The 24,108-nt window shown below is 42.4% G+C and overlaps 1 protein-coding gene across 2 annotated transcripts in view; it reads left to right on the top strand.

Annotated features, from left to right (window-relative positions):
- The window catches only part of LRRC1 (leucine rich repeat containing 1), a 144,741-nt gene that overhangs the window by 98,610 nt on the left and 22,023 nt on the right, over positions 1-24,108 (top strand). For both annotated transcript variants that reach the window (XM_014583034.2, XM_006165710.3), the window contains exons 4-10: positions 957-1,046; positions 13,437-13,493; positions 13,767-13,830; positions 14,517-14,591; positions 17,322-17,466; positions 20,190-20,308; positions 22,082-22,165. In XM_014583034.2, the coding sequence (XP_014438520.1) occupies positions 957-1,046; positions 13,437-13,493; positions 13,767-13,830; positions 14,517-14,591; positions 17,322-17,466; positions 20,190-20,308; positions 22,082-22,165 (634 nt within the window). The remainder of the gene's footprint in view (positions 1-956; positions 1,047-13,436; positions 13,494-13,766; positions 13,831-14,516; positions 14,592-17,321; positions 17,467-20,189; positions 20,309-22,081; positions 22,166-24,108) is intronic.

Genomic DNA, 24,108 nt, shown 5'->3' with positions numbered 1-24,108 from the left:
AAATGTTCTTTTTGTGTAGAACATAGTGACACATAATTATCTCAAATGATTGACATCCTAAATTGAATTAAAAGAGAAAGTAGAAATTGACTGTCAGTTAATCAATTCTAAGTAATCCATAGCTTTGCTTTGATTATTACAAACTGCAGGAAGAGAAGTTTTTGAGCAACTCTCCCAAGTTTTATTATAAGCTTGTAGGCGGAGAAAGTTTCTTTTTTTTGGTTAATCAATAGAGAATTTACACTGTGAGATACTTTTAGCTGCAGCAACTTACCATTTTCTTTTATAGAGCACTCAGTAGTCTTACATTTTTTAACATCTATTCTTTTTTTAATGATTAATTTCATTTATTATTTAATTTGCTATAGGTGCATGTGCTCACCAGAGGGGGGGGGTGGGTAAGACAGCAAGCTGCCAGGTCCAAGACTTGAACTGTGGTCAGGCATGTAGGAGTATTGTGGTCAGCACTTTAACTGCCCTTCCACCTGCTGGCCCCATCACCTCTTCTTCTTTCTTCCTTTTTTTTTTTTTCTAGAGAGAGAGAGAGAGAGAGAGAGAGAGAGAGAGAGAGAGACAGAGCTTTGCCATACAGCACATGTACTCCACGGAGACAAAGAGACAGAAAGCAAGAAATCACTCCCCAGGGGGGATGGCCATACCGTAATCCTTTCGCCCCCGTTCTCCTCTTGAGATTTTGGGCATGCATGCACATGTGCCCCACCTGAATTTTAAGCCTCTGGGTCTGGGACTTGAACCACAGTCGACTATGTGAGAGTCCATCGACATAACCATTATACCATGTGCTGATCCTTTACTTCTATTTATACATCCTGTGTAAAGTTTAATTTTTAGGAGGTTATTTCAGTTAGCATGTAGAGGAAATCATTATATTTATACTTAGTATACACTACACATACTTTTCTTTTTAAATTAACAACATTTTTTTTATATTTTAGGTTGCCAGAAAGTTTTCCTGAATTACAGAATTTAACGTGTCTTTCTGTAAATGACATCTCACTGCAATCTTTGCCTGAAAATATTGGCAAGTAAGTTTTTATATGACAATTGTGTATATCGGGGTGAATGGGCATTTTTATCATCAGCTCTAACCTCCTTTTCTCTTAAAGCTCTTACTGTTTCACTCAGAAAACCATTTACTCATTATTCAATATTCCCTTCAAGAGAAATTCTAGCCAGCCTTCCATGGTTTTTGTATCCAGTTTTCACTAAATTTTGATGGTTAAAAAAGATGCTGGCACTTTCTACTAAAATAAATAAAAACTAAATAACTTTGGAACTAGCAGTTGGCTTAATGGCTGTGTCTCTGGATTCCCATGTAGTCAACTGTGGTTTGAATCCTGGACCCGGTGGTTTAAACTCACGCCAGGTGCATGCGCATGCATGCCCAAGATCCCAAGAGGAGAATGGAGGAGAAGGGATGTGGCATGGCCCTCTCCCAGGGGGTGTGATTTCTTGCTTTCTATCTTTTTGTCTCTCTGGTGAGCACACGTGCCCTACAGCAAAAACCTCTATTAAAAAACAAAAAAAAAACAAAAAAAACAAAACTAAATAATTTTGTAAGTTCTCTTTCAACTGATGGATTCTAAGGTAGCTAATTTAAACTAGTGTATATAACATAAGTGGTCAGGAAAGCCAACAAACTCCACTGAAAATTGAAAGTATGTTCCCCTAAATAACAACTATGCCTGACAGTATTTGTGAGCTGTAGAACTGAGAATAGGGAGTGAGAATGGTCTATTTGGAGAGCAGGAGTGGAATTGGGAGAGGGATGGGCACATGTCTGTGTTGTAGCCTACCAGTTGTGGAAAATTGAGGCGTGGCAAGAAATAGAATCCTTTGAAGAAAATGTATGCTGGCAAATAAATGTTCTGTTATTAATTGAATTATCTTAGCAGACTGTTAATTGAATTTTCTAATTAATTGAATTATCTCAAGAGACATTTTCACTTCTCCAGGACATAAAGTGGTTTAACTCAAGCTGATGCAGAGGCTCATGTGTAACCACTTAAAATGAAAACCTGACGTGGCTGGCATAACGTGGTGGACTAGTGTTCTAGTGAGGGTCTAGTCCAGAGCCCACAGGTTCCAATGATGTCCTGCTAAGGCATTTTGGAGAGACACTATTGTTAGCTTTCTAATTTGTTGTATATTGGGGGTGCAAGTAATATTTCCTTTTAAAAAGTCTGCTGTAGGGACCAGCAAGTGGCGTGGTGGTCAAAGCACTGGATTCCCAGACCAGGCCACTTGAAAATCACTCTGTGTGTGTGTGTGTGTGTGTGTGTGTGTGTGTGCCATACGTACCCAAAATTCCAAGAGGAGAATGGATTGCAGCATGGCCATCTACCTGGGGGGTGATTTCTCACTTTCCCTTTCTCTGTCTCTGACGATTGCACACACCTTATGGCAAAAACCTACCAAAAGAAAAAATTGCTGCAAATAGTTTTTCAAATGAAGTTTGCAAACCAGTTTCAGATCCATGGTAATACTTGCTTTTTGTTGGGGCAGCACCATGGGGATTTTACTGTGACATAGAACCCACCAAGCTCCATTCTAACCAAGCAGAAAGCTTCAAGCCTTCCATGAAAGTCAGCTTGAAGTTTTTTTTACCTGTCTTTTGTCTTTCCAAATTGGCTGAGGTTTCTCTCCTTTCATGATTGAAATTCCACCTCTTTCCTCACATTTCTCCCAATGATTGCAAGAGGTAAACTAGAATCCAAACTTGCAAATTCCCTGACCTGATTAAATTCCTGCATGAGAAGCACCATGGCTGTTTGTCTTTACACACAAGTGCAGCTGTTTAGTGTCCAGTTGTGTGCGTATACCGGGGTCACCCTGTACTCTGATAGAGTAAGGGTCTTGGTTGTTCAACTCTGTGTCTACACCTCTGTGACATTGTGCTCACATACTCAACACACACATGACACGCCCCACAGCATTGTCTTCTCTGTTCCACTTGTTCCCACACGATAGCACAGGTAATGATGTGAGAGTTGTGGGAACTTCGTGGTGAGACCACGTTAGTCTGCTCCTGCATAGTCACTGTTTTTTGCCTAATGTTGTATATTCAGTTGAAAGAAACAATTAAAAAATACAGCTTCCATTGCTCTAAAACCTTCTAATTAAGAACAATGATTTTCTATGAACATTACCTAGTTTCTCTGATATGAGTCATTAGGGAGGGGAGAGTTTAGTTTGCTATAGAGCACGTGTGCTCACTGGAGTGAGGCACAGGGAGAAGGAAAGTGAGAAATCACCCACCTCTCCCCAACCCCTGGGAAAATGGCCACACTGCAATCTCTTCTCTTCCATTCTTCTCTAAGGATTTTAGGCATATTCACATATACACCCGGTGTCATCCTCAAGCCTCCAGGTCCAGACTCACACTCCAAAGTTTGCCATGTAGGATCCAGCCTCCTTAACCTCCACACCACCTGCTGGACCAAGAGAGTTATTTTTAGAGGAAAAAAAAAATACCTTACCAAAATAACTGGTAAGCTTCTTCCTTTTTAATAACAGTTCTGACATTTATCACATTTACTTTCTGCCTTGGCTGCCAGAAGCTTGGTGCTAATGCAGATGATCAGCGAGAGCAGCTGCATTCACTTCTGTGTGACGGAGGGAAGGAGGGGAAGAGGGAGGTGTGTGGCTGACAGCTGTGGTGTGCTGGGTGCTCTGTAGGCTGTGTGTGTGTGTGTGTGTGTGTGTGTGTGTGCCATACGTACCCAAAATTCCAAGAGGAGAATGGATTGCAGCATGGCCATCTACCTGGGGGGTGATTTCTCACTTTCCCTTTCTCTGTCTCTGACGATTGCACACACCTTATGGCAAAAACCTACCAAAAGAAAAAATTGCTGCAAATAGTTTTTCAAATGAAGTTTGCAAACCAGTTTCAGATCCATGGTAATACTTGCTTTTTGTTGGGGCAGCACCATGGGGATTTTACTGTGACATAGAACCCACCAAGCTCCATTCTAACCAAGCAGAAAGCTTCAAGCCTTCCATGAAAGTCAGCTTGAAGTTTTTTTTACCTGTCTTTTGTCTTTCCAAATTGGCTGAGGTTTCTCTCCTTTCATGATTGAAATTCCACCTCTTTCCTCACATTTCTCCCAATGATTGCAAGAGGTAAACTAGAATCCAAACTTGCAAATTCCCTGACCTGATTAAATTCCTGCATGAGAAGCACCATGGCTGTTTGTCTTTACACACAAGTGCAGCTGTTTAGTGTCCAGTTGTGTGCGTATACCGGGGTCACCCTGTACTCTGATAGAGTAAGGGTCTTGGTTGTTCAACTCTGTGTCTACACCTCTGTGACATTGTGCTCACATACTCAACACACACATGACACGCCCCACAGCATTGTCTTCTCTGTTCCACTTGTTCCCACACGATAGCACAGGTAATGATGTGAGAGTTGTGGGAACTTCGTGGTGAGACCACGTTAGTCTGCTCCTGCATAGTCACTGTTTTTTGCCTAATGTTGTATATTCAGTTGAAAGAAACAATTAAAAAATACAGCTTCCATTGCTCTAAAACCTTCTAATTAAGAACAATGATTTTCTATGAACATTACCTAGTTTCTCTGATATGAGTCATTAGGGAGGGGAGAGTTTAGTTTGCTATAGAGCACGTGTGCTCACTGGAGTGAGGCACAGGGAGAAGGAAAGTGAGAAATCACCCACCTCTCCCCAACCCCTGGGAAAATGGCCACACTGCAATCTCTTCTCTTCCATTCTTCTCTAAGGATTTTAGGCATATTCACATATACACCCGGTGTCATCCTCAAGCCTCCAGGTCCAGACTCACACTCCAAAGTTTGCCATGTAGGATCCAGCCTCCTTAACCTCCACACCACCTGCTGGACCAAGAGAGTTATTTTTAGAGGAAAAAAAAAATACCTTACCAAAATAACTGGTAAGCTTCTTCCTTTTTAATAACAGTTCTGACATTTATCACATTTACTTTCTGCCTTGGCTGCCAGAAGCTTGGTGCTAATGCAGATGATCAGCGAGAGCAGCTGCATTCACTTCTGTGTGACGGAGGGAAGGAGGGGAAGAGGGAGGTGTGTGGCTGACAGCTGTGGTGTGCTGGGTGCTCTGTAGGCGCAGGCGCTGCCTCGTTACAGCTCCCTGCTCGAGGCCAGCGTTAACTGCTAGCTTCCTCGGTACAGTGAGGATAAGTAGTCTGCCCAGGTGTGTGGCCTGTGGGCTGTAAAGCTGATGTTTGACCTTACTCTCATAAGAGGAAGGGGGGGGAGAAAGTGAGAAGTCATTCCCCTCCGGCTGGGGGATGGTCACACTGCAATCCCTTCTCCTCCAGTCTCCTCTCGGGATTTTGGGCACACATGTACTTGTCCCTGGCATGATTCTCAAACCGCCAGGTCTGGGACTCAAAACATGCAGTCAGCCATGTGGGAATCCAGCGTCTTAACCTCTACACCACCTGTGGGCCCAGTGCTATTTTTTTTTTTCATTGCATGCCTTTCACAATAAGCACATTAGTTTCGTCTTCTCTTTCATAGTCCTAACTTTATGAACCTTTTTGCATATTTGAAATTTTTAAAGACCTTTTTTATCCCTTTTAGAAAAAGTTGAGGTGAAATGAAATAAATGACTTTGTTTATTTAAGTTTATTGGTTTCTTCCTTCCATGAGCAAGAGAGAGAGAGACCAGGACAGACAGCCATCCCAACACACTGCAATCCCCCCTCGGCCTCAGCCAGCCCTGGATCATGGGTGCTCATGAATCCAGTGCAGTCCGAGATGTCTTGGGCTTGAACCTAGAGCCTTTCCAATGAGCCAGCCTCAGAGCACCGTGTTTGCTGCTGTGCCACTGTCTGACTCCTTAAGTGAATGGCTTTATATATAACCGAAGATGCCAGGTAGCATGGCAGGGCCCAATGGAGCAGGATGGCATGCAGTGGGAGGTCTTGAATGGCGTTAAGAAAAGTGTCTGGGGAAAAAAAAACACATTTTAGATATGCTCTTGAAAGCAGCATTTAATGAACAATGGCTTTTTGCTCTCTAAAAACACTTGAAACTTTCCACTGCTAAAGCTAGAAGTGGTAATTGTGCTTTAAGGAAGTTTCATATATTGGTGTAATGTGTGAATATCTGTCTTCCAAAATGGCATTTTAATACTGAACATATTTTTCTTGAGATCGAATGTATTAATTTGTACTTAAGTCACATGTTGCATTTTTTACTCTTCAAAAGTGAGTTACCAGAAGGGTGACGTGATCTCCTATTGGACTGTTGGAAAGTCATGATGCATTTTTGCATAGAAAACATAGAAAAATATGTCAAGACTTTCCTGACAACCTAATATTCAGAAAATATATGGAGAATCCTTAATATTATAGTCTTTTTTTAAAAGTTTTTGTCATAGGGTACATGCACCCGCTGGACAGAGAGAGAGCGAAAGTGAGAAATCTGCCCCTCCAGGGGGGACGAACACGCTGCAATTCCTTCTTCTCCATTTTCCCCTTGGAATTTTGGGTGCACATGTACACCCACTGGCATGATTTTTCAAGCCACCAGGTCTGGGACTTGAACCTTAGTTGGCCATGTGGGCGTCCAGTGCCTTAACCACCATGCCACCTACTGGCCCCAGATTCTATACTAGAGTCAAATCCAGTGACCTGGAAATTAGACTAGTGGTTACCACGGATTGGGGAGGAAGAGAGAGAATAAAGAATGGCCTCATTTTTTTTTTTTTTTGGAGAGGTTTTTGCTATAGGGCATGTACGCTCACCAGAAAAACAGAGACAGAAAGAAATTGCCCCCCCGCCCCGGTGGGGGGGTTAGTACCATACTGCAATCCCTTCTCCTTCATTTTCCTCTTAGAATTTTGGGCACACATGCAACGCACCTGGCATGAGTTTAAGCCACTGGGTCCGGGACTTGAATCGGGGTCGACTACATGGGAGTCCAGCAATGTAGCCATTACGCTAACTGCTGGTCCCAAAGAATGACTTCTGATGGATACAAACTTTCTTTTGAGGGTGATGAAAAAATTTTGGAATCAGATAGTGATGTTTGTACACTTTGTGAATAAATATACTAAACCTCACCGAATTGTCACTTTAAAAAGGTGAGTTTTATAGTTTATGAATTATGTTTCAATTAAGGAAAAAAAAGAGTGAACTTTAGGAAAACCCGATACCCGGTTCTGCTGACGAATGATGCTATACCTGGGAGACTGACCTAGTTTATTCCTACAGGACGTGCCCTGAGTGCTACCTTGCGAGGAGTGTGCTGAGTTCATGTTGTCAGTGTCTTGAACCCGACGATTAGGCAGGTACACTTAGCCAGAGTCTCTAAAACGCTCAGGTGGCATAACATGGGAGTAAAAGTTGGAGGATGCAAAAACCCCAGGTGTGGGACCTGATGGCAGTTTTGAGGATCTGGAAGCCTGTGTCTGGGAACAAACTTTCTTTCTTCATGTGATTTTATATTCTTTGCCATTAAAGAAACTGTTAGCCTCCAACGTTAGCCAAAATATAGCCCAACCATCTTTAAATATCCCTCTGTCCTGTTGCTAAGTTTTCTCCTCCAAACATAGCATTCTTAGAGTAAGAATATATGCAATGGACTAGTGTGTACCCTAAACAGATATCGGTCACTAAATCATTCCTACCAATGAATGTCTAATTATGACCATTTTCAATAGAAGTAGAGCAATTGAGTAAACCCCGGGTTCCCTGGCAGATTGAACTAGAGCGTGCAGGTCTGATTTTCTGTCTGCTGCCCTTGGGAATGGTGACCTTAATTTGAATGAGCTTGAACTAAGTGAGCAGGGCAGCCTGCTAGGCTGCTTACTCACATTGTACTGAGAGTGCTTGCGGCCCACGAAGATGAAATACAGTCCTAATACTTTTTGAAAACTACTGTCATATCTAATACGATTTTTTGAGACCTGGGAATGACCATAAAATACTTGTTTCAGGTTTTTTAAAAAAAGTCTTCCAGAGCAAAATCACCCTAAAGAGACCTATAACCAAAGATTTAAATACTAATTTGGTGTTGAAAGAATAGAAATATTATAAATGTATAAGCAGCTCCCCCCTCCATTATCATTGTATTCTCGCATCAAATATTACTGCCGTGAATGTTTGTAGGTTTTTTTGTTTGAATGGTTTTACAGTGTATTGCCTTTTGTTTGCTCGGTTTACCTTAGTCAGTCCACCTTCCTTTATTTCACTCTATTAATGATTTTGGCCACCGAAGTGGAAAAAAAAAATACAAGTGGGTTAAAAAGGGTTTTTATGACATTGTGGAGAACAGATGTAAATTCCTTAAAGTAACCACTCATCCAGTCCTTGAAATAGAATCCTAAAAATACAGTTGGCCTACATTCTGACTTAGAAAAGAGTTTCACTTTTGTCCCCACTATTATGAACTGTGTAAAACACTGAGTATAGTGTTTTAGATTCGGGAAGTGTGGAGGGAAGGAGTGTCCCACACGCTGTTTTCCTTCAGGAGCTTGTCAGGCTCCCACCCCGTTCCCTTGCTTATAAGAGTGAAAAGAGGATAGAAAATCATGTTTTATGTAAAAGAAAGATAGGTTATTCCAGCAGTATTGCACAGAAATGTGGCAGAAATTGAAACTGAAGGGTGAAGTGTCTCTTAGTAGAGGATGGTTAAAAGAAGTTAAGACTATATATATCCATGAGGGGACACACACACACACACACACACACACACAAACACAAACAGATATCGTGGAGTTGAGAACACACAACAAAAACAAACTGTATAGTCAGTCATACCTGCTTATCTCTGCATAACAGAAAACGCTGGATGAATTCTTACAAAGTTCTTAAAAAAGTGATTTCCTGTGAGAGTAGTCTTACACTGGGAAGCTAGGTTGATGGGGGACAAAAATCGGAGGAAACCTTTTCCTGAATATATCATTTTAAATATATATAGATGAATTATCAGTTCACAAAATTGACTTCCCAGCTTAAGAGTGAGAGGCAGCAGAACACAGTGGTTGAAAATGCAATCTGTGGTGGATCTGGGCTGTTCCACTTCGTGGTCGTGTGAGACCTGGCTGAAGTTCACTCTCCATGCCTGAGTTTTCTCATTGTAGAGCATTTACAACAGTGCCTATTGTCAGTATCATTATTAGCTGTAGGGCTGTTAAAGATGAACAATTCTCATAATGCATCTCAGGAATCTAATTTTTTTAAGTATTAGAAATACCTGATATATTCCTGCGCCTCTGTAATAGCATGTTTTAACACAAGATAAATGCATGTGGAGTTTGAATATCTTTGTCCTTTTTGACCTAGAAACTAAGAGCATGGGCTCTGGAGTACACAGAATTGGGTTCAAATCCCTCATTCAGCTGTTCTCAGTAGCATATTCCTTGTTAGATACAAAGATGTTTGAACTGAATCTACCAGGTTGCCCTGATGGGAAAGAAGACACTGCCCTGAAGTCTTGATTGAAGATACTATATTCTGAAAGACCAAGAAAGATCATTCCTCCATTCATTTTTATATCAGTGTCTCTGGTCCAGTTATGCCTTAGGCAGCTCCTGTTTTATGTCCGCTGTTGCTACAGCAGTCCGGAGAACCAAGTTCAAGAGTGGGTTGGTGGGGTTCTGTGCTTTGGTTTAGCACTGTCCAAGGCAAGGGTTAGTGAGAACCAGACTCACAGCTTCATTCTCATATCAGTTTATGGTATTAGGAACTGAGAACAACTTGCCTGGGTTGTATTCGGAAGTCTGAGCTCCTATGGAAGGTGGGAGTCTACAGTCAAAATATTTCTTTAGTTTTCTATTCCTTCTCATCACAGACCACCAGTTATGGACAACGTATGGTTAAGTTAAAATTTGGCCAACAACTCACCATCTTTAGAGCCTGTCCTTTGAAGAGGTTTCCAGAAGTAGGGTGACCTGCGTTTAATGTATCTTATAGCAGTCTTTCTGAAGATCTTGACCATGTACCAAGTACATAAGGCTCTGCTAACTGGGAGGGGAAATATATTTTGTCCAGTTGTCCTGAGAGACGTGGTTATATTTATGTTAGAGTAAATGGAAGTGCTACAGTGAGGCAAGCACACCCAGCGATCTGTGAGCGTCAGGCCAGGAACCTGGGGCTTGAGCTTCTGAGGCTCTGTGTGCTCTTTTCACTGTGGCTTTCAGCAGTGAGCCCTTGGAATATGATCTTAATAGTTCAGTTTCTTTATTTTAAATAGTTTAACATAGTGGAAAAGCATTACCTCAGAAGGGCTGTTCTTTAATTTTTCGTTTCAAAAGGTTACAAAAATGTGATAGATTGTTGTCATTATTGTATCAGTAGCATTCATATACCCATGTTTTCCCTGCTCTCCCCAAACAATAGGAGCTAAGAGGTTTGGTTGCCAGAACCTTTTTATTTAACGGGGTAATATATTTGGGTGTCTTCATGGTGGAGGTGGAAGCTACAGGCGTGTTAGCGATACTTTGCTCAAGTGTTATTTGTGTGTAGTGACTTTGGCCTTTGTCTTTTATCCTCAGACAAAATTTTAAAGTCATTTAAAAAGGTGTATCATATTTTAAAAATAACATAAAACAGAAATCCTAGAGTTCCCTGGTGTGGTTAAGAAGGTAAGGCTTCATGTATGCATTCAGAATTGAGAGGTGTTTTGAGTTAAGTTAGAGCATTGCAGAGAACACAGAGCCCTCGAGCTGCCTCAGGCAGTGTAGGGTGAGGGCAGGTGCTCTGGCAGCCAGCCAGGTTCGAACAGTGGCTTTGCTTTTTTCTAACTAGTGGACCTCACACAGAGCCTCACTCTCCTGGTTGTGTCATCTTAGTGTCGTCAATGAGCAGGGCCTTACCGAACAACGGTGATATTCCTGGAAGGAGTGCCACAGCTCCTCCTGCCCGAGCGGGCGAGTTCTGTTTCAGGCCAGAGGAGCTCAGACCAAAGCTGCTTGGTACAGCACTCAGCATCCAGGCCTGGGCAAGGCTGCTTCGTAGGGTGGGTTTGATGGTGTCAACGAATAAAGCTTTTGATTCATTGAAGACTTTTTCCTCATTATGAGTGGATGCCTTTAGTGTGTCAAAATAATGTTAAAGTAGTGAATTAGAAAATAAATGAATGCCTTAATGATAATGTTGTTGATAAAATAATGACCCTACTAGTGACTTTAAAAATGTGAATGTGGGGACCAGCAGATGACATAGCAGTTATGTCATTGGGCTCCCACATGGCCGACCAAAGTTCAAGTCCTGGACCTGGTGACTTGAAACTAATGCCAAGCGCACATGTCCGTCATTTCTCACCTTCCCTCTCACTGTCTCTGTCTGTCTCTCTCAAGCAAGTAAACTTGTCCCAAGGCAAAACCTCTTCTTAAAAAATGCAGATGTGGAAGTAGCCTAGGGATTATTACCACCTTTCTGATACAACTGGTTAGGGGTTACGTGAGTTTGCAACTGAAAAAAAAGCCCGTTGCCTTTTTTTTTTTTTAAACTGACATTTAAAATTTTCTTCTGTGAGAGAGAGAGGCAGACAGACAGATACCTGCAACAGGGTCTTCACTCCCTCAGCTAGCTGGGATCATGGGTGTGCATGTGAGTCTGGCATGAGTGGGAGGTTCCAGGTTGTGAACCAAGGACCTCCCCATGTGCATCCAGTTGCCTTACCTCCATCCCACTGCCTGCACCCACTTCTATTATTAGCCTCAATTATCTCAGTTCCTCACAGGTTGCTCTGGGAAGTAGATACTGAGCAGTATTTTCTCAAGCTCTTCTTCCCATTGTTTTTCCTCCTACTTAAATGCTTAAGCAAGAAAAAGAATAACTAGGTATCTTCAACAGCCCGCCTAGTTACATTTTATTTGCACAATGTTGGTATTAAATTAATGATCACTTAATAGGGATTTTTGCTGTCTTTTTTTCTTTTTGAGAGGTTTTCGCTGTAGGGCACATGCGCTCACCAGACAGGCAGAGAGAGACATAGAGACAGAAAGCGAGAAATTACCCCCAGGGGGGATGATCACGCTGCAATCCCTTCTCCTCCATTCTCCTCTCGGGATCTTGGGCACACACACACATGCCCCCAGCGTGAGTTTAAGCCACCGGGTCCAGGACTCGAACCGTGGTCGACTACGTTGGGAGTCCAGTGGCATAGCCATTACACTAACTGCTGGTCCCTTTGCTGTCTTTTTTTAAACGTACATTTTAATGAGTTTTATTTGCTATTGCTTTAATTATGAAAACTCCTTCAAATTTCTAAAATTGGAGGAGATACAGAAATTATGCATTTCATAGTATAGTTAAAACCTGATGGCTAGAAAATACATTTTAAGCATGTCTATACAACTGTTTGCTTAAATCGAATTTACATTTTATGATGTTATGAAACCAGCTTTGGGAGTGCACATGATTCTGGCTTCTTTGTTGGAAGGAGGGAGAATAGAGGATTAAGGCAGATTAGAGTGTTGGGATAATGTCTGATTCCTTGTGTTCTGTGTGCTCAGAAGTAAAATTCCTCCAATCTGAGTGTTACTATGGTGATACCACTGAAGTGTGCTGCTGGTGTGGAGTTCAGGACGGTGCCTTTGGGGCGGTAGACCAGTCAATCATTTCTGAATCCATACATTGTGCCAGCGCTGACATAAGTTGATTGTGTGAGGATTTCTGATGATGCAGAATGGCCACAGCCCGGCAAGATTTGACCCAAATAATCAGTGTCCGGGGAGAACATCTGTCTCATTTCACCAAGCTCCTCTAATAGACTGGATTACACCTGAGAGGCAGGATAATCTGCTGAAAAGGGCACCATCCTAGAGTTTAATAAAAGTAAAAGCAACATTATAGCTCCCATTTATTAAATCAGTCCTGTGTTTTAGACACTATACAGGACACTTTATTACATTATCCTTGGTGCGTTTCCTTGAAGCTATTTCCCTGCCACTTGCTCTGTGAATTTATTTTCCTGCATAGAGGGCTTGGGCCCTCTGGGCTCAGACACCCATCACTTTAAAACAGGGATGGTCACTCTGATGTTTGGAAGAAGAGCTCTGAGTTCCATGAGATGAAAGGCATTACTGTTTATATGGTAACAGCACATTTCTGACATTCTAAGTCTAGAAGCTCATAATCAGTTTCTATCTTGGTCCCCGCAGTGGTCATCTTTTAAGGGCTGATGAGTTATTTCTACATATAAAATGTACCAAGTATTTGAGTGAGGGTGCCTGGTAGTCATGACACACTATTTTATTATTGTATTAATATTTGAATATTAGAATATGAAAGGTGGGCATTATGTTGTTTTTGATGGGAGTGGGAGGTGGTGGTCAGTGAATATTTGTACCCTAGGAAGTGACAAAAAGTTTTGTGAAGAGTTGCTACTTTCTGAGAGGGGGAGAAGTAGGAAGAATCTCAGGAATTTCCCTTATACTTTTTTTCCTTCTGTTCATTTCTAGTCTGTATAACCTGGCTTCACTGGAACTGAGAGAGAATCTTCTTACTTATCTTCCTGAGTGAGTCTCTGGGGAAAATAAGAGGGAATTTTATACTGAATGAATTTCTTCATTAAGAAAATAAAAAGGTCTGCAATATTATGTCCAAAAAAGAGTCTGTATTATTTGGAAAGTTTGAGATGCCTGCCTTCTTTTAATAGACTTTTCTGTGTAATATTTACTACCATAAAATCCAGATGAATCTTACCTTTGCAAAGTAGGCTAAGTGAGGAATATTGTCTTGCTTAACCTTTCTGAGTACTCAAAAAGTGCTTTCATTTATTTCTTTTTAAGCTCTCTTACTCAACTTCGGAGACTAGAAGAACTTGATTTGGGAAACAATGAAATATACAACTTGGTGAGTCTGTATCAGAGAGAGATTGGAATTTCACTTTGCCCTTCATTATGATAGTAACATATTTTAGGGAGGCCTATAGGGAAGAAGCTTATGAAACCAGTATTTGTACTGGTAGCATGGGCACCTTGGAGAATGTGCTTCAGGTCTCACAAGTTAAGAATTAGGGTTTGTGGGGACCAGCAGTTGGCATAATAGCTATGTCGCTGGACTCCCATGTAGTCGACTGGGGTTCAAGTCCCAGACCCGGTGGCTTAAACTCATGTTGGGCGCATGTGCGTGCGTGCCCAAGATCCCGAGAGGAGAATGGAGGAGAAGGGATTGCAGCGTGGTCATCCCCCCTGGGGGTTGATGCCTCACTTTCTGTTTCTCTCTCTCTCTCTCTCTGTCTTTCTGGAGAGCACACGTGCCCTATAGCAAAAACCTCTCTAAAAAAATTAAAAAATAGACTTAGGGTCTGTGGATGGAGAGGATGAGAACTAGACAGATGGGCATAAATAGAAACCATTAGCATTCTTGGGAAAGCTGGGGCGTTTTAGAAGGGGGCTTGATGTTAGAGAAGTACCAGCAAACATCTGCAGTACCCAATTTTTACCTTGTGAATTACAATTCTTTCTTTCTTGGTGGGAGACTGAAAATTGAGTCTTTGTTACCATAACATTATTTATTTGCTTGCTTGTTTGTTTTAGCCAGAATCGATTGGAGCTCTCTTACATCTCAGGGATCTCTGGTTGGATGGAAATCAGCTGTCAGAATTACCTCAGGTACGTGGTACTCTCACAGCACCTGCCCCCAGACAGAATGACGATAAGCCTCGTGTAGTCTTCGATTCTACAGGAGGGTCTCTACAAAAGGATCTCGAAAGTCAAAATAAAATGTAGATTGGAAAGCACATTTGGAAAAATGTATTGAGTATACTTAATTCTACACTGCCATAGAAAAACTGAAAACCACAACCCACATTTCTAAAGACAGAAAATACATCTTCGTTGGTGAAGCCTGTATTTTGTTTCATCCTTGTTCCCCGTCTAGCTTACTTCAAGCCCAGCAGATTTGCAAAATCCTCGGACCCACCATTCTGATGGTATACATTTCTGCCTCTCTTCATGAGGTGCCAAGGGTATTGGGATCATTTTGACCACATTCTGCCCTACAGCAGTTGATGAAAAGCACTTTTCAGAGCTTTTATTTCATATTTCTTCCAAATGTTGCTTGGCTGGCATGCCACAGTATTCAGGGTTTTCCTGCCATCACGAAGTGTGAGAACCGTCTCCGATGGAGTGGAGTCGTGTGCAGACATCTGAGTACACAGCGTCTCGTGGAGTCCTAGTAGGCAGGCCCTTCTTTTGGTAATCAGACAGAAAAACAGAGAAACAGACAGAAACCAGAATAAATAAACAAATGAGACCTGCGGGCAGTTTCCTCTCCTATTTTGTCTTCATCCAACTGTCACTGTGGTCTACTTTATGCGCCAGTCTTTACAGTCAAAATGTATTTATTGACCTAGGTGCTTATATATGTATATTTAAGTAATTATTTATTGAATTTTATTTACTATTATCATTTTTTAACTTGACCAGAGGCAGAAAGAGAGGGGAAAAGCTAGAAAGCAAACCACCAGGTCCGGGACTCCACTCTGGTCAGCCATGTGGGAGTCCACTGCCCCAGCCAGTATGCCACCTGCCGGCCCCTGGCACCTATATTTTTAAAGTAGTTCAGGTGCTGTCTAAGCTCTGCTGTGTAAACCATGTTGTTGGGCTGACTACTTTAGGTGGGAATGCCGTACCTACACAAAGAAGTCTGACACTAGAAGAAGCACTTAAGTTCATTAAACGAAGCAAATATATATCTATATATCTATAATTGACCTGCCCCCCCCCCTTTGTTTTTGGTAGAGAAATTTTTGTTATAGGACACATGCACTTACCAGAGAGACAGGAAATGAGAGATCACTCCCAGGGAGGATAGCCACACCGTAGTCCCTTCTCTATTCTCCTCTTGGGGTCTTGGGCATCCATGCACACTTGCTTGGCGTGAGTTTTAAGTCATCAGGTGTGGGACTTGAACTGCGGTAAACTATGTGGGAGTCCAGCAATGTAACCATTATGACATCTGCTGGTTCCCGGTCTTCTTTTTTTTAAAAAAAAAGTTTATTTAGGGGTCCAGCAGATGGCATAGTGGTTATATCTTTAGACTCTTGCATGGCTGACTGCAGTTCAAGTCTTGGACCTGGTGGCCTCAAACCCACACTGGGAGCGTGTGCGTGCATGCCCAAGATCCCAGGAAGAGAATGGAGGAGAAGGGATTGCAGCCTGGCCATCACCCCTGGGGGTGGTATCTCACTTTCTGTCTCCATCTCTCCAGCCAGTGCACATGCCCTATAGCAAAAAAAATCTGCACACACACAAGAAAAGTTTATTTATTCCATAAGTGAGAGAAAGATGGGCCGCAGGGAGTAGAGAAACAGCACCCTGACAGGGTCTCAACACTGTAGTCCACTCCCAGCTTCTGTCAGCCTGAGTCAGGGGTTCATGGGCAGATGTGTGTCCAGTGCACTCAAGGAGGTCTCTGGGCTTTGAACTGGCAACCTTCCCATGTGGGTTTGCCTTGAAGCATCACACATTAGCCGGATCACCATCTGGCCTCCAACACTAGAGGTTTATTGAGTGGAAGGGTGGTATAATTATAGGAGTAGAGATGGCTTATTTCAGGAGGGACATTAGCCAGTGTGGTTTACAGAACGGGCTTGGGAAGGGAGAGTCAAGACCACAGTCTAAAAGGCAGAGCTAACAGTCAAGGTAAGAGGGTAATGAGAGAAGAAATTTAATATAGGGAAATGGGAGTAAAAAGTGGAGCTGGAAAAGAGAAAACAATACATTTTGGAAATGTCAGGTAGTATAACTTTTTAATGGAATGTTAGACTCCTGGAAGCACTTTCCCCAGTGCTGGATAAACTGTTTTCATTAGAAGCAGGATGCTTTTCTGTTGATATTCAAGATAGCAATGGGTCTGTATACTCCAGTTGTGCTGGGGCGCAGTGGCACTGGCATTTGTGGTGACAGGTGCTACCTACCACAGAGGGAAAATCAAGGTGGATTCGTATCAGAGAAAAGCCCATTGCTTATTCTGCAGTGTAAGCTGCTTACTAGTGATGGATTCCAAATGTGGAGAACTAGATCCTGGCCTCGTTTTATTTGTTCCCAATTGTGTGACCTTGCTGTCGTCTGTCCCCTGGGTGTCCGTCTCTTCATCTAGTAAGTGGGAATGCTTCCTTGCCTGCCTGACGTGGAGGGCTTGGTATCCCTCCCAGCTAAGTGTCTGTGATTCATACAGTTTCCCATTTTCACTGGAAGGGTGTCTAGGAATTGACTTCTCCCTTCACATTTGGAATATCCTTAGAACTTCTTTGGGATTCGGTTGTGAGAAATCACGGCAAAAAGTCCGTCTGCCCTGTGTAGGCCTCAGCATGCCTTTCTGTTCTGTTGCTGATGCAGGAAATAGGAAATCTGAAGAACCTGCTGTGCTTAGATGTCTCTGAAAACAGGTTGGAAAGGCTTCCTGAAGAAATCAGCGGCCTGACTTCATTAACAGATTTAGTCATTTCCCAGAACTTACTAGAAGCAATTCCGGATGGCATTGGTAAGTCATTGAAGTAACTAACTACCCACGTGAGCAACCGCTGCTGTCTCCACATTCTGACCACACTCTGTTCCTCTGGTCACCACTTCCAGGTGCTGGGGATGTGACTCCTTAATATCCCCTACTTCGTTTTAAAGAAGGAAAACAAGGAATAGTTAGTTCTATCTAAGTTTCTCGTTATGCAAATATTCCTGTCCTCCTAGTTTGGTAGCAATTATAGGCATTGTTGCTATTAAGTGTGGATTCATATCTCCTTTTTTCACACTTTGTCTCAATGACTTTGATAGAAGTTGGCCCAAATAATAAGCTTTCAAGGCACATCAACAAATGCTAAGAAGTTTCTAATTCAGCATCATAAATAGTTTATGAGAAAATAACTTTGACTCTATTACATGACCTAGGGAAGTTGCTGTTAAATGAGAAGTGGCATGAATATGAGTTATCAAGAATAATTCTTTAGGGACCAGCAGTTAGCATAATGCTATATTGCTGGACTACCACGTAGTCGACCATGGTTCGAGTCCAAGACCCGGTGGCTTAAATGCACGCCGGGCGTGTGTGCATGCGTGTCCAAGATCCCGAGAGGAGAATGGAGGAGAAGGGATTGTGGAATGGCCATCCCCCCCGGGGGGTGATTTCTTGCTTTCTATCTCTGTCTCTCTCTGTCTTTCTGGCAAGTTCATGCGCCCTATAGCAAAAAAAAAAAAAAAAAAAAAAAAAGAATAATCCTCTAATTTTTCTATACTATTTTCTTCTTTGTTGAAAAAAAAAAAAATCTGTCCAGACATTTCCTTTACTGTAAAAGAACTCAGTGCAGTGTGCGAGATTACAGAGATATGGACAGATAAGGATTGGCAGCAGTTCCATAATAGTAAAGCCACTCGAATTTTAAGAAATTATATTTAACCATAGAGTTGTCATAGGATTGATGTATTTAGCTTTTATTCAAAACATCAAAGGAAATTTTTGAAGGATTTGCAATCATTGGAGAATCTGTCTGACAGAGGACCACTTCCTGTCTGGTGTTTGGCCAGGATGAGAATGGTAACAGACGGTAGCAACTCAGTAGGAACACAGACATTGCCTCTTGATAAAGCTAGCTGGAAAATCATCAGGGATTTTGATTCTTTGTAGAGATGTTAACTGAATCACATATGGTTTCTGAAAGCAGTTGTAGAAACGACCTGTCAGGGCAGTACGTGGCATGGAGGTTAAGGTGACTTAATTCCACATGGTGGACTACACGGTTTGAGTCCTGGACATAGTGGCTTAAAAATCATGCTGGGCATATGTGTCTGCATGTCCAGAATCCTTAGAGGAGAATGGAGGAGTGGGGATTGTGGTATGGCTATCCCCCCTGGGGAGGGTTATTTCTCACTTTCCCTCCTCTTTCTCCCTCTTTCTTTCCCTCTTTCTCCCTCTTCCTCTCCCCATCTCCTTCTCTCTGGTGAGCACATGTGCCCTATAGCAAAAAACTTCAAAATAAGAGAAAACAAAATTGAGTATGTCTTGTTGCTTGAAATAGGAAGAGTAGCAGGCATAAATCAACTAACATTTAAGCCTTTGAGTTGTAGTCTATGGAAGGAGTAATAGAGTTATGTCTTTTAGTTCAAATGAGTGAAATGTGAAAGGATTGCGAATCTCATTCATTTAAGAAAGACCTTTAAAAGACACATGTTAAAATTAGTTTGGGTTAATTAATGAAGACCTGATTGTTCTATCCCTAGAAGTTCAAGGAGAGGTTGAAAGACTGCTGGTCAGTAGCACTGTCAAGAGGACTCCACTTCTGGAGCGGGAGGTCTTGGTGCTTGGCATATGATTCAGTGTACCCTACAGAGACCCTTACACAATTCCCCTTGAGAGCAGGTGCAAACCCCGCAGTGTTGAAGGTTGTTGATTGTGCTACCTAGAGAAGAATTGGTTGCTTTCCTGCCTTGCCCTGTGGCAGTATACAAGGCAAGATAATCCTTTCAGCATTTTCCTTTCTTTCTCTTTATGTCTCTATTAGGATAGAGACTGGCTCCTCGTTTATGGCAGAATTATTCATATTAGCTGTCTTTGGTAGGTCTTATTACCTTGCTTTGTAGGTTTGGTCCCCTGATCTGTGGTTGAAAGGAAGACTGAATGATTTAGGCTTTCCTTCTCTCGGTAAGGACTTTGGGGGGCGGGGGGCTGCTGTTGCTCTCATTGTTCCCCACAGTCTGTGGGCATCATCAGTAACTCAAGTCTCCCTGCCCTGAGTAAATATACTCAGTCTTTAGTATGGCTTTTGGAGATTACTGCCTTATTCTGCATATGTAGACACACTTAGTTATAGGGATCTTCACTAAGTCAATTTCACTTATAGGCGATTTAGTAAATTACATTTTATTGTTTTATGATTCTTAGAGAAAGATGGAAGTCTTCTTCATGTATAAAACATTTCCTGCTCTTAAAGATCTACCAAGAGCTAGCTGTTTTTCTTTAAATTTTCTGCTTCTGATTGATATATTTTAATACCTTTTAAATGATTCATTTCTTATTGCTGCAGTTTTCAATGTTCTAAATAAATTGAACTCTCTCAACCTTTAGTGATTCCAATGAAAATGATATTGTTTCATAATGCGAAAAATTGAATGAGGAGAAAATAAGTAACCATTTTAAACAAAATAGAACAGCAGACAGGAAATACTAGTGATTAGGAAAACAATTGTAACTAATGAGTTTAAATGACGCTTTTGCAGGAAAACTGAAGAAATTGTCAATCTTGAAGGTGGATCAGAACAGACTTACGCAGTTGCCTGAAGCGGTTGGGGACTGTGAAAATCTCACAGAGTTAGTTCTCACAGAAAACCGGCTCCTGGTGAGTGTGTTTGCATACTGTCTCAAAGCCATCTGAGGATAGATTCTACTTATTTGTAATTTAACTGAACTCAATGGAAATTTCCTCAAGTTCCATATCAAACAGGAACTTGCAGAGCAAGTGCATGAGATAGAGAAGAAGCCTACTTAAAATAAGAGGGTGCCTGGCCCCTGCCAGAGATTGTGTTCTGGGGTGGGTCTCACAGTGTAGGAACTGAACTGGCACCTCACAGAGGTTCCAGCAAGTTGTGGGGACAAACTGCTGTCCCTGGATGTGTTGATGCCTCTGCCGTGGTGAACAGAAACCCTGTTTAGGGATGCTTCTGGCCTCTCCCTGGGTTCTTTGAGCAAAGAGCCAGGGAGAAAGAGAAGAAATGGTTGGCAGGGGAAAGCCTTGGTGGGCTTGCGGCTGGGAATGCTCTCTGGGGGGAGCCACGGAACGGCAGCTGCTGGGTGGAGATGGCTGTCTCGTCCCACGCCTGGACCAGGCTTGCCCCACCTCCTGCGGGTAAGGACAGCGTGTGCACCCTGCCCGGGGCAGCTTAGCAGCTGACAGCGGTCTCCTCTGTCCTCTGCCTTCCTGTGGGTTGTTACCTCATCTCAGTTATTGTCTCGGTGTCCCCTCTTCTTACAGCCACTAGCTTTCCTTCAGTTTCCCTTCCTACCTTTCTCTTCTCTTTTCTCCACTTTCACTTTGTGACTTTATTATTTTATTTTTAAAATTTTGCTATCGAATACCTATGCTTGAGGGAGAGAGAGAAAGAAGTAAGAAAGCACCCCCCAGGGGGATGGTCACACCAAAGTCCCTTCTCCTTCATTCTTTTCTCGGGGTTTTAGGACTTGGGGCACCCATGCACATGTACCTGGTATGTTTTTCAAGCTGCTGGGTCCAGGACTCAAACTGTGCAGTCGGACATGTGGGTCCAGCCACCTCTACTATGCCACTGGCTGGCCCTGTCACTTCATGTTTTTACTCTACTTTTTCTTCTCCTTTCTCCCCTTTCTTCCCTTTTCTTCCTTCTTTATACACAGAGTGAGTTGTGCTCTTTAGGGGAGAAGAGCAGAGAGAAGCAGTGAAGAGAAGGCGGAGGCTTGGTGCGGGGAGCCCGGCAGTCTCCCCCTTAGATTGCTCAAGGAACCCCCCTGGGCACATGTGGTGGAAGTTGCCAAACCTCCCTGACCTTGCTTGGGGTTTTAGGCTTACAAATAGGAATCACAACACTGATAGAAATAATATGCCCCTAGATTCCACTGGGCTTTTGAAGAACTCCACACTGGCCCCAGCCTGGTTCCCATAGGGCTCTGCTCCCCACACCAGGTTTACGCACCTCTCCTCCATCCCATTCTGGCCCTTCCCCTTCCCTTGGCCTCGCAGTACCCCTGTATAGGGTTCTGATTCCCTGTCCGCACTCTGGCTTCCTTAGTCATCTAAGCCACCATCCCAGGGTAGTCCTTGAAGGTGCAGGTTGGGCAGGGGTGAATCTTAAGGGTCAAGATTCTCACTTGAATAGAAGGACATTCATTTCCTCTTTTCTAGCTAGGTGTTTCCTGGTTCCCAGGTTTCTGCTTTTAGCTTTGTTACTTTAGAATGTGCTATCATTCAGAATACTTTATCCCACATCCCCTGAGAGAAATGACCAATTTATGATATCCAGGAAAAACTATCGCTTCTCTTGCTGGATGAGATAGTATTCTTTAAGTCCTCACAAAGACCTGTTTTCACTGTGAACCATGTTAAGAATGTGTGTTAATAACAAATACATTTTTTTGACAGACCTTACCTAAGAGCATTGGAAAACTTAAGAAGTTGAGCAACTTGAACGCAGACAGAAATAAATTAGTATCTTTACCAAAAGAGGTATGTGCTCTTAGAGAAATAAACCAATAATAATTATATATTTAAAAATGCCATACAACAGTCTAAGTGCCTAATACTTTCAACATTGTTCTGTGGTGCTTTTGGGAGATGTGAGCTCCGGTCTGGGTATAAAGCTGTTCAAGGAACTGTATCAAACAGTGACCATCACTAACATTAAAGAGAGTTGGGAAAGATGGGTTGACAGGATTTAAGTGGGAGAAGGGAAGAGATTGACGTTTGGGCCTTGACATACAGAGCATGGTGCTACCATTGACAGAAATGGACACCTTGGGCATTTGGCAGAGGAAGCAGGTAATGTTGGTTTGATTATTGAATTTAATGTCTGTTCCATAAGTCACTGGAATAATAAAAACAGGTCTCAGTGCAACCCTGTTACTGGGCAGGGATTTACACGGGACTGTGTCCATGTTGTGGAGGAGAGTGAGCACAGAGGAAGGTGAAGGGAAGGCTGAAGCCTACTTCCTCAGGCTTGTGAGGTTTTTTTTGGTCTTGTTTTGTTTTTCTTTTTTGGTCAGTGCTTCAAACAAGAAAAGAGTCACCAGCCACTGTAGAGAGTAGCTGTGTGGGCTTCGCAGTGTTGACATTCTGACAAAGGAGAGAGAGATGCTTACCTTGAGGAGGAAACCCCTAATAGATCAAGCAACGAGGTATCTAATGTGTTGTTTAAAAAGCAGGTTTAGTTTCTATTGGGAACTGAGAGAGCTGAACTGGAGAAGGGTAATACCAAACTTGATTGTTTATTTTTCTTTTAATAAGCAGTATGAAATAACTTCAAAAAGTTTATGGAAAAAGAAATTAAAGGATGAGTTATTTTGAAATCCATGCCTAGTGTTTTCATAATACACATTTCCCATGAACTTGTTGAAGGCTACCCACATAGCCTCAAGTGTAAGCCCTTCCCTCATCAAGTGAGCTGTTAGCGAACCTGGCCCCGCCTGGGTCATCACCTAAAAGGGATGGTATTTCTTCGTATGGTGGTATCACAGGCCAAGTGCAGTTCTCTTCGTAGTTCTGTTTTGGCCCTTTCCAACATCTGACTTGGAATCATTTCAAAACTGCCATCCAAACAACCACAACTTGACAAGTTTTCATTTTCCTACGTCCATTACTCAGAGTGTCTGAACTTGGCCTGGCTCCCCTTTTCCTTCCCTCGTCTTGCTGCTCTGCCCACAGTGCCCCTTCTTGTCCTTGGGTGTGATGGCCAACATTCCTGAATAGACCCATATGAGCATGTACTATGGATGTGACCATATTCGCACACGTCTCTACTGTGAACACTGGTATCCAAGTAGAACCGTTTCCAGCAGAATGACTAAGACAGTTTTTCAGCTAAATTGGGACACAACTAACAGATTCTGCTAATCAAAACATTTTGGTTCCAGTCTCTAAGTGATAGACCAAAACATGGCGCTGGCACTCTGAACATGAATTTTACTGTGGCCGAGTAGCACCGTTAGATGAGTGATGGACTGGACCCACGGACACACACAGTAGAAGAGCTGTCTTTTTCAGTGTCATTCCATGTACTTGGTATACTTTCAAATATATTAACATACTGAATTCTCCTGTCAGCTTTGAAAGTCATTTTGATTTCCTCACTTTACAGGGAAGGAAACTTAAGGCCGGAGAGCAATTCTCAGTACCAGGGCTCACAGTGGCTAGGAGTGGGTAGGACTGGGCTGCAAAGTTGGATTTCCTGACACCTGGCCCACTGTGTTTTGACCAGTAAAAAGATGGCATTCAGGTGAGACCAACTCAGCCCACCCTTCCCATCTGTGTCACTTTGAGGTAAGAAAGGACCTTGACTTGGTTTATTTTTAGTTTGGACAGTTTAGAGAATGAATGAATACATTTCAGGAGTATTTTTAGGGCAAATGCTGAGGAGAGTACTTTTTTTTTTTTTAGATTTTTTTTTTTTCACT

The sequence above is a fragment of the Tupaia chinensis genome, unplaced genomic scaffold (assembly GCF_000334495.1).
Source record: "Tupaia chinensis unplaced genomic scaffold, TupChi_1.0 Scaffold144010_1, whole genome shotgun sequence".
Taxonomy (NCBI): domain Eukaryota; kingdom Metazoa; phylum Chordata; class Mammalia; order Scandentia; family Tupaiidae; genus Tupaia; species Tupaia belangeri.
Note: the sequence above shows the minus strand (reverse complement) of the source record. Positions and strands in the feature narration are given on the sequence as shown.